The sequence below is a fragment of the Stegastes partitus genome, unplaced genomic scaffold (assembly GCF_000690725.1).
Source record: "Stegastes partitus isolate 25-593 unplaced genomic scaffold, Stegastes_partitus-1.0.2 Scaffold1093, whole genome shotgun sequence".
Taxonomy (NCBI): Eukaryota; Metazoa; Chordata; class Actinopteri; family Pomacentridae; genus Stegastes; species Stegastes partitus.
The window spans coordinates 163033-177402 of NW_007578824.1; the positions used below are offsets into that span (position 1 = coordinate 163033).

The following is a 14370-nucleotide window of genomic DNA, read 5'->3' on the forward strand; positions in this document are numbered from 1 at the left end:
GTCACACTCTTATTCAAAAAACACCGCAGCAGTGTGGGAACTGTAATTTTTATTTATTTAAATGTTTTATATACAACATAATGGTGCACAGCAGAATATTCCAGTCACACATGCACAATTAGAAAAATGGTGATCTTTCCCATTTATGTCAGTCAGTCAAAATCTGTGAATTTGTCACCTAATTTGCACCACTTTTTTTTTTTTTTTTTAAGATTTTTAAAAAAAAAAAAAAAAAAAAAAGTCTGGTCTACACACCGACCGTGGTAACAGGGGGGTATTTCCCAATGAAACATAAATAAATAAATTCACTCTAAACGCTGTACATTCACGTGGAACAACAAACCAACATTTACATCCTACAGTTCAGATCCAACCCACAAAATTGTTTTCAAAAAAAGGCTGTTTGTAGTGCTTCAAGTCAATGCTGTGAGGTGAAGATTAAACATAATTTACTGTTTGTGAAGGCACTTAAAAGAATCAGAAGAAACTTTCCTATAAAACCAAGGCCTCCGTATCGTCTCCACAAATGCACTTCCGAGGATGTGCGATTGAGAAACGTCCTCTGTGCTATACGATCCAGATACAGTATGTGTTTAGTGTCTTTCTTTGGCTGTCTGCTGTTTTGTTTCACTACAGAAAAGCTCACGTCTTCTGTAACTCGCTCAGTTTTACAGTTTCACACCATAAACCGACAACATTTTATACTCATTAGACGTCTGAGGCGGGGCTATTTAAGGCTTCGTTTCAGCGTGGTGGGCGGTGTGCAGATATTCTCCCTAATCTTTATTACAGAGTTCAATGTTACCAGTGATTAGAGATGATACTGTGTGCACTTTAACGGTGGTAATTACAGGCGGAGCAACGCTGTTCACACTTGTTGCATCGAAGTAGACTTTACCCCAACTCTCTGTACGCTAAATTCTTCATAACCTACAGCAAGATAACCCAAAGTTTTAACCCTCCCAAACAAAAAAAAAAACAATCCACTAAATGCTGAATTGTAATAAAAAGATCCACACACTTGTAGCTACTCTTCTTGCAGAAGGACATTATTTGGCACTGAGTCACTGTGGGAAAAGGGCTTCCTCTGAGAGCCAACACTTCCCAGTGTCGGCCTCCAGGAAACCACCAACACACTGTGTGCACTGCCAGTCAAATATTCAGCACGTAAGACTAAAGAGGACCCAAAGATTGCATAAGCAGCACACCGAGAGGATCCATCTACAGCTGAATGCTTTAAAGAGATGCGTTTGCTCTATTAGCTGGTGACGGTTGTTAAAAAATACACATAAAAACTCTTAAATACAGTTTGGAAAACATTTTTTTTGGCACTCTTCTTCACTCCCGCTTCAACTCGGTTCCAAGAAGTTCGTACTGTACACATGAAGAGGCTGCGTTAGTCGTGTGATCAAAGTCTTTCTCGGCTCATATGTCCTCTCTGCTGCTGCTGGTGATGCTCCTATCTGTTGACCAGATCTGAGCCCTGCGTGGAGCAGACGACGCAGTGAGGTGCGTTGTTGTCCGTCACTTGGGAGCTCGGGGCGTTGCCGTTAGTCGGGCTGCAGGTGGGATTGCAGGTGTCCGTGAGTCTGCGTAGATACTCTGCGTGGACGGGTTTGTGGCTCTGCAGCACCCTGATGGCTTCGTCCACCTTGAACCATTTCCTCTTCCTTCCTGCGGGAACAATCGAGAAGAGTTGTTTGCATGTGGTTTAGACTGACAAACAGGTGGAGGTTCACTGCTGTGTAAAAGACACTTCTGTTCAGCTCATGGTTGATGATAGACTTGTTGTCTCGCATGGTCAGACCTACTGAACATCCACAGAATGGTCCGACTGCACCAAATATACTTGCAAACAGCAGAAAACCAACGTTGAATTTCTTTTACTATTTGTTTTTAAAAATTTGAAAAAACCTGGAATTAACATGTACTACATTTTCCCCAAACGCATCACCAATACTGTGGCTCAGAATGCCATAGGTACTTTTTTAATAGATAAATCTTTATTTTGTTTCCCTACTTGCATCTGTTACCCCCATATAAACACAGCCTGCAGTTCAACCATCATCTATACACCGCTTAATCCTCACTTGGGTCATGGGGGGCTGGAGTCTATCCCAGCTGACTCAGGGTAAAGGCAGGGGACACCCTGGACAGGTCACCAGTCTATCACAGGGCCACACTTAGAGACAGACAATCAAGCACACTCACATTCACACCTACGGACAATTTAGAATCACCAATTAACCTCAACATGTTTTTGGACTGTGTGGGAGGAAGCCGGAGAACCCGGAGAGAACCCACGCTGCACGGGGAGAACATGCAAATTCCACACTGAAAGATCCCGGGTGTCCTTTTTGCTTCGAGGCGACAGTGCTAACCACCGAGCCACCTAGCAGCCCCAGTTCAACCCAGTTCAGCTGAATAGTCTCTGAATTTTTGTCACATGACCGTCCACAGTTACGGTTCCTCGGTAGCAATTTTGATTAATTTTATGCTAGATTTTGTGTTCTTACAAAATTAGGTGAGTAGTTCAAGGACCGTTGGAAAGTTGAACATTCAACAATTTAGCTTCTATTTCAGGCTCTGATAAATGTTGTAATTTTGGTCATTTTTTAAATATAACATGCCTTACAAACCTACCGCTGCATTTTGGGATTTAGAGGAAATCCCGGGATCCCAGTGTCCCTGTAAAATAGCGTTGGAGGGGAATTTGTTTCAGGGAAACATTTGGTCACGGGGAGGTGAGCAAAGTAAGAAGCCTGCGTTATTGCATGATCCAGAGGTTCATCAGAACTTGCCATTTTCAGTGTGAAACGAGCTCTGAGGTTGTTGTTTCCTGAAGTAAAGGGGGCTTTGAAAACACTAATACAATGATAGCAAAAGGGGAGAAGAACGTATGTAGATGTTGGTTGTGTTCATATGTTGGTCATTGTTAGGCATTAACATGTGACCTTGTGTTTCTGATCCCATCTCCTTCATCCTGCTGATCAGTATGTAATGGACAATACTACATGGATGTATAAATAATAATGTGTACCACTACGATGTTTTTTCCCTTTACAGTCTTTTTCTTTTAATCAAATTAGTGTACAAACTTGACTAAGATAAGTTAAGAAGCCAAAAAAAAAAGAATTTCTCATCCATTTACAAATATGTGCTGGATGGTGTTTCTCCAGTCAGCCATCAAATCTTTGGGAAATGTCTTGGTTTCGGTTGATAAATTGCTCCCTGAAATCAGTTTTAAATTGTTTCTTGAAATTGCTGATCATTTTTTAGTTTTCTTGGACGTACCAGACAAACCACCGTATAATATTTTATGGTAAAAAAAAAAAAAATCCTGGTCTTGTGCTTCCTCATGGGGTTTAATTTTAATGAATCGAAATGATGATTAAGATTAATTTGCCGCTGACACAGTCAAAGTTTCTGTTTTCCTGACTGATGGGTGAGTTTGTTGCTCAAACTGCAACAATAGCCTGAAAAGCACAATATGAGTGGCGGGAGAAAGCCGTGCAGCGCATGTTGCAGCACCAAAGTCAGAGTGGAAACGGACATACCTCAGTTAGTGTTTATGAAGCCCTCACGTCACCAAACCCTTCCATAAAAGCGACGTGTCCAGTGAACTGTCAGCTGGAAGTTATTTATACTTTATTCAACCTCATCCCATTCAACTCCAAACTGCAATTTGCTGGAGGAATTCTGCGTGGCCTTTGACAATGAGGAGACGGTGCGAGAGGAGAGTTCACCGCCGCTATGTCGGCACTCTGAAGGACACCAGCGGCAGCGTTTCAGCAGAAGGGGAGAGTAAATTAGACTAGTCGTGCCAAACTCTTTCCGCTCAGCCCTTGTGCAGGGCAGCAGAGGACAAATAAGGCGGGGGGCTGTGGTGAGTGATGATAACTGGAAAACAACTGGGCACAGTAAACATTCCTCCCCCCTCCGAGCGGCCTGAACTCTATTTCTGTGGGTGAAGGGAGTAAATGATCACAACCACATTTTCCAGAGCAGTTAGAAATACTTGTTATGAGTTAGTTTGTCCCTGGAGAAGTACTGGGTTTAAAAGATAACGCTTAAATAACAATCGCATGCCTTTTCATAATCCATGTTAGAGAACGTGCAAAAAAAAAGAGGAAAAGGAATTGATCACGTGATTATCAATTAAACTTTATCTGTGAATTCTGTTTTCTGGAGCGCACCTCCTCGTGTTTGGGAGAGCGAAGCTAATAAAACAGAATGAAATATCACTCGTGTGGCAGCAGACGCATCCAGCGGTAGTGACCCGAACAGCCGGTAAAACACCAACGCTGAGTTTAAGAGAGGAAACAAATTGTTTCTGTCAGTATTTTAAGACTGTGGACACTGCAGGTCAAGTGCCTGGACTTCATTGATGAATGTTTGTGTCCCAGTTACTCGGTTTACAAAGTGATGATTGATTTACTTTTAGTGACGTCATTTTTAAGCAGAATTTGAAATACTAGCTCGAGAACCTTGTCTCAACTTTTACTTCTGACCGGTGAGCGACTAATGTTTACCTTCCAAAAGACGGCAAAATGGATTAAATCAGTTGAACAGTTAAAATAAATGTGGTGCACAGAAGTGGTATGATTTATGTAATAATATGCAACCATATGATGCAGATGTTGCAGTGAAAACCAGCAGCAGCAGCATGGATTTGTTGATTGAATAATGAATTCATAGTAAAACATACAGATCCTAAGCATGCAAGGGAGACTTTTCAAATCCATGCCACATATTTCATGCAATTCCACCAATCGACAGTTGGTGGCAGAAACACACAAAGAAGCATCAGCAAGAGCCAGGAAGAAGAAGAAGATTGCAAGTTGCACTAAAACTTTTACCATATTTTATATCTATATAAATATATACAGTAGATTATAAATTGGCTTTGTCTGTGTTTTATTAAGAAGGATTTAGTCCCGATTTTGACATTTCTTACACTTCAAGAATACAAACCAAGTGCTTCCGAGAGAAACTCTGGACGTAAACAGAAACTTTGTGTGCAGGAAACCTCCACAGGGAGATCCTTTAATTTACCGTATTGCAGTCGGCTGAGGGGCTTAATTACATTCTAAGTAGAGAAAATTGTTGAAGTCCACCACATCTCATGAGACTGGGAGCACCGAAGGCTCTTTACAGCATAAATAAAGGTCGCCTCACATTCAGTCGATTTGAATAAGCCCCTCAGAGCAAATAATAAGATGTGATATCTGGATTTTGAGGTGAAAATCAGATTGTAATAATAATGGAAAGAAACCTTTTGGAGCTACCTGGTTTTCTGCATTCATTGGTAATAATCTGATTGTCTTTGTTGAATAAACCAGGTAAGCATCCACTGTGTTCAGGGAAAAGTAAGTGAACTGTTGGATTTATGAACTGATCTAACCTCCTTCGACTGCAATAACCTCGAGCAAACATTTCTGGTGGCTGCGGATCAGAACAGCACAACGTTCAGGAGGCGTTCTTCCTGATGGAGCTGCTTCAGCTCAGCTACATTCTCAGGATGTCTGGAGTGAACAGATCCATTCCTCAGTATCTGTATTTAAAGTTAAGGTCTGACTGGGTCACTACAAAACAGCAGATTTTCTTTCATCAAGTCAAATCAATCCTGCTATAGATTGATGGTTTTTGGTCACCATCCTGTTGCATTAATCACCTTCTCCTGAGCCTGTTCTTGGCAGACAGCCACCCTGACATTATTCTGGAAGATACCTCTGAAAAGTTGGCGCTTCATTTTACCGTCCAGGCCAAGAGGCACCAAAGCACCACCACGTCATGATGCCGACTCCTCTGTACTTCACTTCTGGGATGACGTCGGTATGTCGCCCCCTTTTTTATGCCATTTGTAGTGCAGCACGTTCTTCACAAACAATTCCACCTTTGTTTCATCGGTTCACAGAGCAGCAGTGCAGAGTGTACGGAGGCAAACTTCAGACAGGAAAAAATGCAGATGCATGCTTTTCAGAAGTTAAACTTCTGAACAGAGCTTCAGCACTTTCTTTAATTCTCTGAGCCTTCGACTGTTTTCAGGGCAAATTCACTACCTTTGTATTTTAAGCTCTCCCCTCGGTCATCATAAGAGCCGACCATCTTTGCTGCGTGTGTTTTTAAGGTCAGTCTAAACTAATCCAGATCTTGCAGATTTCTCCTTTATGAAAAAACTGTACTATCATTTATATCTCACAATAAAAATGCGAGCAGTAGAGATATCTTGTCATAGCTGTGTAGGTTAGATTGTCTGGAATCTGTCAGTATAAGAGCCATGATGGTTTGACACTGTGACGTAGGAATTGGGGAAAACATGTGCTTAGTGCCGAACAATAATAAATGTCATTATATTAGTCAATAAAGTGTTAACATACAATATCCTACCTGCAGAGATGATAATAAATGTAATGTTGTTTTTCATAGAAAGTGGGATGTAATGTCAGAAATCATTTCAAACTAGATTACTCTGTAACTAGTATCATCAGAAAGGGTGAGTGTGGATGATTATTTTGACATTCGGTAGGCCTACGTGATGAAATGAGAGGGACTTGATCACTTATTTATCTGAGAGTGTGAAAGCGGGAAACGGCAAATCAAATGTTGCAGAAGTTTGATTTGCCTTTAGAACATTAATACAATTATATAACAAGCTCCACTTCCTGTCTTTCTGTGGTATGTTAATATATCATTGCACTGATAATAACATATCTAGATATTAACATATATCTACGCCTTATGAGTTCATGAGTAAGTCGAACAAGAGTATATTGTTGCGGAGCTGGACGCAGAGCTGCAACCACGACTACAATGGATGGAAATTCAAAATCTTTTTTTATTTTAATGCTGACGCACACAGACGAGCAGCTTGCGTTGTTGGAAAGGTCAAGCGTGTTATCTTATTTCAAAAGCGTTGCACCTCTCGCTACAATAAGCACTTAAGGACCAATTCAACTGAGAACAAGGGATGTGGGTTTGTGATCCTCAGTCCTCTGAGATCTCTTTGTGAGACGTGTCTAACATCAGCAGGTACTTCTGGTTTAAAAATATTAGATCTCATGCCAAGACCTAAAGAGTGCTCGAAGGCCTTCAGAGAAAAAGGCTGCGAGTGCTTTTAGGTCTGGCCAGGGGTTTAAAAAGATGTCCAATGTATTTAAAATGAATCATTTCACTGTAAAATGAAATCATCTACAATTGGATTTGAAACGGCTGCTAGTTTGTCCAGGACTAAACTCTCCTCCAGAGCACAAACTTTTTAAATCTAAAATTTGAAAAATGTTGGCAAGCACCTGAAAATTTTATCAAAGGATGTGCAAGTCGCTCTTCAGCCTGCAAGGTACGTGTACCGGGAAAAAGTCTTTGCTTTTCATAAAGAACATTGAAGCAAAACTACAGCTCGACAACGAATATAAAGGCAAAGACTAGAAATTGGTGGAAATGTTATAAATGGGTGGCTTTCATCTGCAAAACCCAGCAATGAATGACTGGAGGGTTATAAAATGGTCTAGTTAAAACCCAGATTTGAATCCCACTAAAATGTTGTGGGGACATTTGAAACAGGCAGTACATGCATGAAACCCCTCAAACATCTGGCAGCTGACTGAAGTGGTCAGAATTGCCAAAAAGCTGACTGCAGAAACCGGTGGACAATCACGCCAAACGCCTACAAGAACTTATTCTGCTACAGGGGCCAATATTAGCTTCTGAGGCCAAGTGTGTAGCTGCTTCACCACAGAAGACTGCGGCAAAAAAAAGAACACCCATAACACGACAAACAGGGACGTAGAGGCGTACCGATGTTGACGGAGTCCTCCCAGTCCTCCAGCATCTCCGTCACTATGAGGGTATAGACGTACGTCCTGTGCTTTCTGTCCTGATTGTGCTGCAAAGGTTTAGATGGAGACATTTTGACTTTAAATCGTTGATATAAACTGTTTCAAACACAATGCATGCACAACTTCTTGACTTTAGCGACTCCTTTCTTGCAATTTTTGGGGATATTTTAATAAACGTACCTCAAAAATCCCAAGTAGTCTGCCGAGCTTTCCCTTCACACCAGCCTGCACACATGAAGAGGACACAAAGGTGTTTAAATGCATTTATAATGTCAGTTTTCGGTACTTTTGTTTTACTTCAGCACATAACTTCACTGCACAAGCTGCTCGTACAGCTACAGCGCAGTCAGAGCCCGTGGCCTGGTATTAAGAACAGCTTGTCTCTGTACTAATGTGCTTGGATATTCTCAGGTCAACATTTTTCTAATTTAGGGCAGGAAACCCAGCGGCTCCCGACCACGTGCCTAGGAGACAGCATAGCAGAGATGACCAGGTAGGCCTAAACATAGTGCGAATGACAGAGTGACGAGACAAAAGGGGCTCAACTGGAGTACGATGCACGAGTCCGGATCCATTTCTGCTTATGCACAGTTTGGTACAGAGTTACTTTAGGGGAGGGACGCCGCCGCCGAACTTGGAAACATCACAAGCTCGCATGCGTGTATGCAGACCATCTTTTAGAGCGAATAGGTTCAGATCAAGATGATTTGTGGGGGAGAATAGAGATAGCTTTACAAAATTATGTTAAATTTTAAGTCATCTTTGCTCTTTTTCTTGTCAAATACTGGATAGTTTAACCCTTTGAACCCCGTAACCTGCTGATGGAATGTCGTCTTTAAAGAAAATCACCATAATTACATCATTAATCAGAGCCAGGAACAGGAAGAATTATCAGATTTTCAACTTTTGTCATGAGTGACTTTTGGTTTCGGAGAGAAAATCAACCAAATCTGAGCCTATAATCATAATATTTCATCAAAATCACTTTATTTAATGTGTCTCGTTTAAAAAATTGCTAAAAACAAAGCATTTGCTGTAACAAGATTTTGAAAAAAACGAAAAATTTTACGCTCCTTGTCGCAGCCGTGAAGCCATCAGTGACTCAGCTGCAGCCAACAGTCATGTGGCAAAAATTCAGGGACTTTCCAGCTGAATTGGGCTGAACTGCAGGCAGTGTTTGCACAGAGCAGATAGGAAACAAGAACGAAAACTAAATTAAAATGTAAGTAGCAAAATATCTTCACCATGTGGAACCCCAGTTTTTTTCAACACTTGTGGGAAATTGGGGCAAAAAAAGTTGGAAAAGTTGATTGCTGGTCAAAGAACTTCCTTCCATTTTATTTTCTTATATAATTTATGGCTTTATAACTGTGTGATGTTGCACAGAAGACATTTTTCAGTTCTCTTTACGTCTTAGCCACAGTCGTGTTGTTGCCATAGAGCTGCAGGACTCTGTGTTGCAGTGAAACTGAGCCCACAGTGAGCAAAGGTAAGTGGGAGTTGAAGAGGTCAGCCTCTTCAAGCTCATAAATAAACGCCACCCTGAGCTGATGGGTCACTGGTAGAGGAGCTTCATCTCAGTCGTTTTCATCACAAGCACAAAAGATTAGGACCTCCTCTATATGAGGTGTGGAGCATGCTCTAAGTGAGTGGACACTGACGGTATGTGCAGCCATATTTCAAACTTGTCTTCTCATTTTAGAACCGTCGGGATCATTTAGGACATCTGGAACCCAAATACAGACCGAGACAATCGCACTTTCACACAGCTGTTATACTAATATTCCAGAAATTAACATGATTTAAACTTTAAAGATGTTGGTTTGTTTTCCAAGATGTTGGAAGCAGTGACATTTTAAAGCCCTTCTGTCACAGAGTTCCTGTGGTGCTTACTCAAAAGTAACTAACCAAATTACTCATAACTGCCTCGTAGGATTGATGAATCTTTGGCTGATGTGTTGAACTCGACAGCAGGGGATTAAACATTACGATTTTAATTGTTAACTTGGCACAGCAGTCGGTTCGCAGCTCTTCTATATCCAGGTACACGTCTGGTACGTGAGGCGCAGGATGTGGGTAACTGGAAACCCTTCCCAAATGTCACTGCCATACTTCAAAGCTGTCAGCACACTTCTATCCACGGCAGAAGTTCACAGCTCACTCCGCTGTAAACACTCTGGCCAGCAACCAGCAACCTACTTTACTAAACCACAGAACAATTAACCGGCCATTTATGCATCATTGCCAAATAGCTCGATCCCTCATCCACGTTCTGTTCGCAGCAGACCAGCAGCAGCGCTTCACTCTGTGAACCGTGACGACACCAGCAATGATTTGGTACATTTACTCTCCGTTTACGACCGTTTGTGTCGGTGCCACCAGCCTCCTGAAATGAATACAGCAGATGCATGCGTTTTTTTTTTTTTGCAATTCCGACCTGTTCATTAGGATGACACTGCAACTTTTGCTGGTCTATGAGGTTAAAGGATCACATCAGCGGTTTTGCAGGCTTCAGCTGTAAATCACACTGAAGTCTTAGCTCACTATTTTTTTTTTATATCCAAAGCTGCACTGACATGACAATGCACTCCTGAGCTGGACTTTTAAAAACTTTTCGTATTGATCCATTCACGTGTTTGTGGGAAATTCTGCTTCTTTGCAAGTCAACTTCCATACGACACTTTTTAAGAGCATTAATCTGCTTTACTCTGTCACTTATTGTTCATCGTCCACTTTCACTTTGTGACCTTAGAGCTTGTGACTGACTCATCGAGCTCACAGAGAATTTCCCTTCATGTGGTCGAACAGAATTATAATTTCTGATCTATTTCACAGATGTAGCGTTCAGGTGGGCTGGCTGATTGGTTGGCCCTCATTGGACAATCGCCAGTGTTACTCCCATAAGTAGAAAAGCAATAAATGAACAGCCTTCCAGGATTAATCCATGATTTTTGGTGGGAGGAACATATAATCAATCTGCTGCTTCACAACTTTGAACTCGCCCAACCTAATGAAGCCTTAAAGAGCTAAATTATTTACCTAATGTTTACTCAGAATCATCTCCAAACTAATTGACACCATGTCAAAGAAATCATTGGTGTGGCTTCGTTTTATTAAAGCAGACGTCCAAAAAGTCGACTGTAAACTTTGTAAATATGAGTTGGCATATCAACAAGCAGCACGGCAGATCAACTAGAAAACATTCTGACTTGTCTATTTTATATCCTTCAACAGTGCTCGTGCTGGGAGCATCAGTTAGTTTAGTTTTATGTTCAGAAATCCTATGAATGTGGGCAGGTGGACACTGGTCTGCACAGTCTGTTGATACATTTCAGTATAAAACAAAATTAAAATGATTTAAAATGCCACAAATAGTAGCTTTGTATGTTAACTAATGAACACTAACGCTAACAGACAGAGTGCATTCAGAGCATTGGGGCTGATTCAGTTCATCTGTAGGGCTGCAAGGTGGCTCAGTGGTTAGCATTGTTTCCTCGCAGCAAGAAGGTCGCTGCTTCCTCCAACAAGGTCCAAAAACATGTTAAGGTTAATTGGTGATTCTAAATTGTCCGTAGCTGTGAATGTGAGTATGCTTGGTTGTGTAGCCCTGTGATAGACTGGTGACCTGTCCAGGGTGTCCCCTGCCTTCACCCTGAGTCAGCTGGGATAGACTCCAGCCCCCCACGACCCTCGTGAGGATTAAGCGGTGTATAGATAATGGATGGATAGTTCATCTAGAGATAATGTGCGGATTTCTATCGATTAGTTAAGGAGTTGGCACAATTTCAAGATTTTCTTTGGTTGAATACGGCACTTAAAAATGGCCAATGTTAAGCAAGTTTCAAGTTTTTAAAAAAGGCTTTTCATTTTGTACGATTATGAACCTATATTTTGAAGCACATGTGATAAATGAACTTAAATGCATCCAGTACTCTTTGACCCTCCTATTACCTTCAATTTTTACTAGCATCCTTCATCCTTGGGTTCAATTTGACCCCAGCAATTTAAACCTCCAGAAAATATGATAATGAAAATTGTTACCCAAGTTTATGTGTAAATAACCCTTTAAATTAAACAGAAAAAATTATGTCTAATTATGACTTATTTAGACACGTTAAACACTGAATGGGGTCAAATTGACCCCAAAGATAACAGGAGGGTTAAAAAATGTTCAGCACTGACATAAATTGTGTGCAATCGATAGTAAAACATCCAGAAATAAAAAAAAAACTTGATGCACCTTTATGGGCTAAACTGGGCCTACCAAAAAATGCAAAAGAAGAAGAGTGTCTTTGTGTGTCTGCAGGCTGAGCTCACCTCTTCGTACACCTCCCTGACGGCGGCTCCACAGGGCTCCTCGTCAGGCTCCATTCCTCCTCCCGGCACGATCCATTGGTCTGGATGTCGACTGCTGCTCACCAGCAGCACCTGCCAAAGGAGAGAGGCCTCCGTCAGGCGTCTGCAGCCCAGTTTAGGGTGCGAAAAAACACGATAACGGCGACTGTCACCACTGTAGCCGCCCGGCGACGGTCAAGCGAGGTGCTCTTCGGTATACTGGACATCTCGCATATCATGCCGGTCATTCGCTTCATTTTCTTAATGCAACATGAGCACGGCATGCATTGGGCTGCTCCGCAAGTCACACTTCTTGACACGTAATAAAATAAGTGAATGAAAATAACCAGTGTAGTGTTTCGTGTATCAGCCTGTTTTTAGGTGTAAGTGCTTCTAATGGGGGGAAAAAGAGAAACTCATGCAGTGCAGCCATGTTTAGATTTGCTGCTGAATATATTCCCAACCTCAAACTTGAACAGTTTAAAATACAGGAAAGTGACTACGCCAGGCTTGATTTCCTTAATTTTAAAAACCTTCTAATGATAAAACACTTAAAGACCGTATGAAGCATAACTTAAAAAAAATCAGCAGTCTAATCCAAGGAATCAGCGTAAAGCCACACACTATATATAACTGACCTCACACACATGCAGTTTGGTGTTTTTTGAGCACGGTGCCCCTTCAGTGATGCAGTCACTTGACCCTAAACCCTATCTGGCATCACACTGACCCACATTAAGCCCACGTGTGAGTACTTTCTGAATCCTGCCTTGAGCTAACCGGACACGTGCGGCTTTCTCATTCTCCGCCAGCGGATCACTCCTCTCGTGGGTCCTTTGACGGCAAACGCTGATTAAAAACCAGCACCCAAAATCGGCTCCTTGCATACTTAACACCCCGGTCAAACACAACTGTTCCAGCTGAGGTTTCACGGCGCTAAGATGTGTCTGCATTCCTGCTGAGACCCGATAGTGGGAGCATGGCAGATTTGTGCAGAGCACTAATAGTAACATCTTCACTGTAATCAAAGATGGTCTCGATTGCACAGAAATGACTGTGATGAGTGAAACTTCATGCTGCGCGACCCTTTGCTGTAACGCCTTCTGCAACCGGGTCAAACCAGGAAGATAAAACCCACAAGAAATCTTAAGAGACTCAGAAAGAACTTCATTCAGCATCCCAATGCAAGCTGAGCTTTTTTTTTTAGTCATCAGTTTTTTATCAAGAATCACCGCACTATAAAACTATCACACTCACAAAAGAGGTCCTGTGTACCTGTTTACCGGCCTCGGATGATTGATATAAATGCTTAAATGCATGTAGGTGTGACTCTTTCTCCGTTCCTGCATTTACAAACTCTCTGCGGACCACATGACTTATTTTTAACACTGGCAGCTCTGTCAATATTTATGTGTGGATAACAGGCTAAGTGAGAAGGTACAAGTGATTTCACTGTCATGTGATGTCTCATTCGGTGACCTGAATCTGCAGAAGACACTCAGAGAAACAGAATGAGAACTTTTCCCTACTTGTTGCACTATTCTGCTCCTTACGACGCAATTTTACACAACAAAGACAAAATAAGGTTTAAAAGGACCCAAAAGAAGCAAAACTGCACCTCAGCAAAACGTTCCTTTCACATGAGTTGGTACAGTCGTCCTTAAATTTATCCATCCCCTTCCATTAAAGAAAAGGCAAAATTCACAACAGTCACTCAAATAACTAGAAACTGGAAAAAGTAATAATAAATAAAAATTTGCTAAATTAAAATGTAGTGAAATAAGACATTGCTTTTGAATTGCAGTTGAAAAGAATAATAATAAAAAAAAAAAACTGTCCAGGACAAATTAGAGCCCTTTGCTGATGAGCAGTGAAATCCAAATACCTGTCATCAGGAGCAGAAGTTTGACTGAGAGTTACAGAAAACACTTGATTGCCTCAAAGGGTTGTTCAACAAAATATTACTTTACAGGTCCCATCATGCTGCAAGGTGTCTCGGTGGTTAGCATCGTTGCCTCGCAGCAAGAAGGTCGCCGGTTCGCGTCCCGGTGAGGACACCCACGAGTGGGAGTCTCCATGTTCTCCCCGTGCAGCGTGGGTTCTCTCCAGGTTCTCTGGCTTCCTCCCACAAGGTCCAAAAATTAATTAATAGGTTAGCTGGTGATTCTAAATTGTCCGTAGGTGTGAATGTGAGTGT

The 14370-nt window shown here is 41.7% G+C and overlaps 1 protein-coding gene across 1 annotated transcript in view; it reads right to left on the reverse strand.

Annotated features, from left to right (window-relative positions):
* Positions 1 to 32: 32 nt before the first annotated feature.
* Positions 33 to 14370, reverse strand: part of nudt4a (nudix (nucleoside diphosphate linked moiety X)-type motif 4a) — an 18595-nt gene continuing 4257 nt past the window's right edge. The window contains exons 2-5 of the mRNA XM_008296002.1: positions 12156 to 12266; positions 8019 to 8063; positions 7798 to 7885; positions 33 to 1674 (exon numbers count right to left, since the gene is read on the reverse strand). Of these exons, the coding sequence (XP_008294224.1) occupies positions 1460 to 1674; positions 7798 to 7885; positions 8019 to 8063; positions 12156 to 12266 (459 nt within the window). The 3' untranslated portion in view covers positions 33 to 1459. The remainder of the gene's footprint in view (positions 1675 to 7797; positions 7886 to 8018; positions 8064 to 12155; positions 12267 to 14370) is intronic.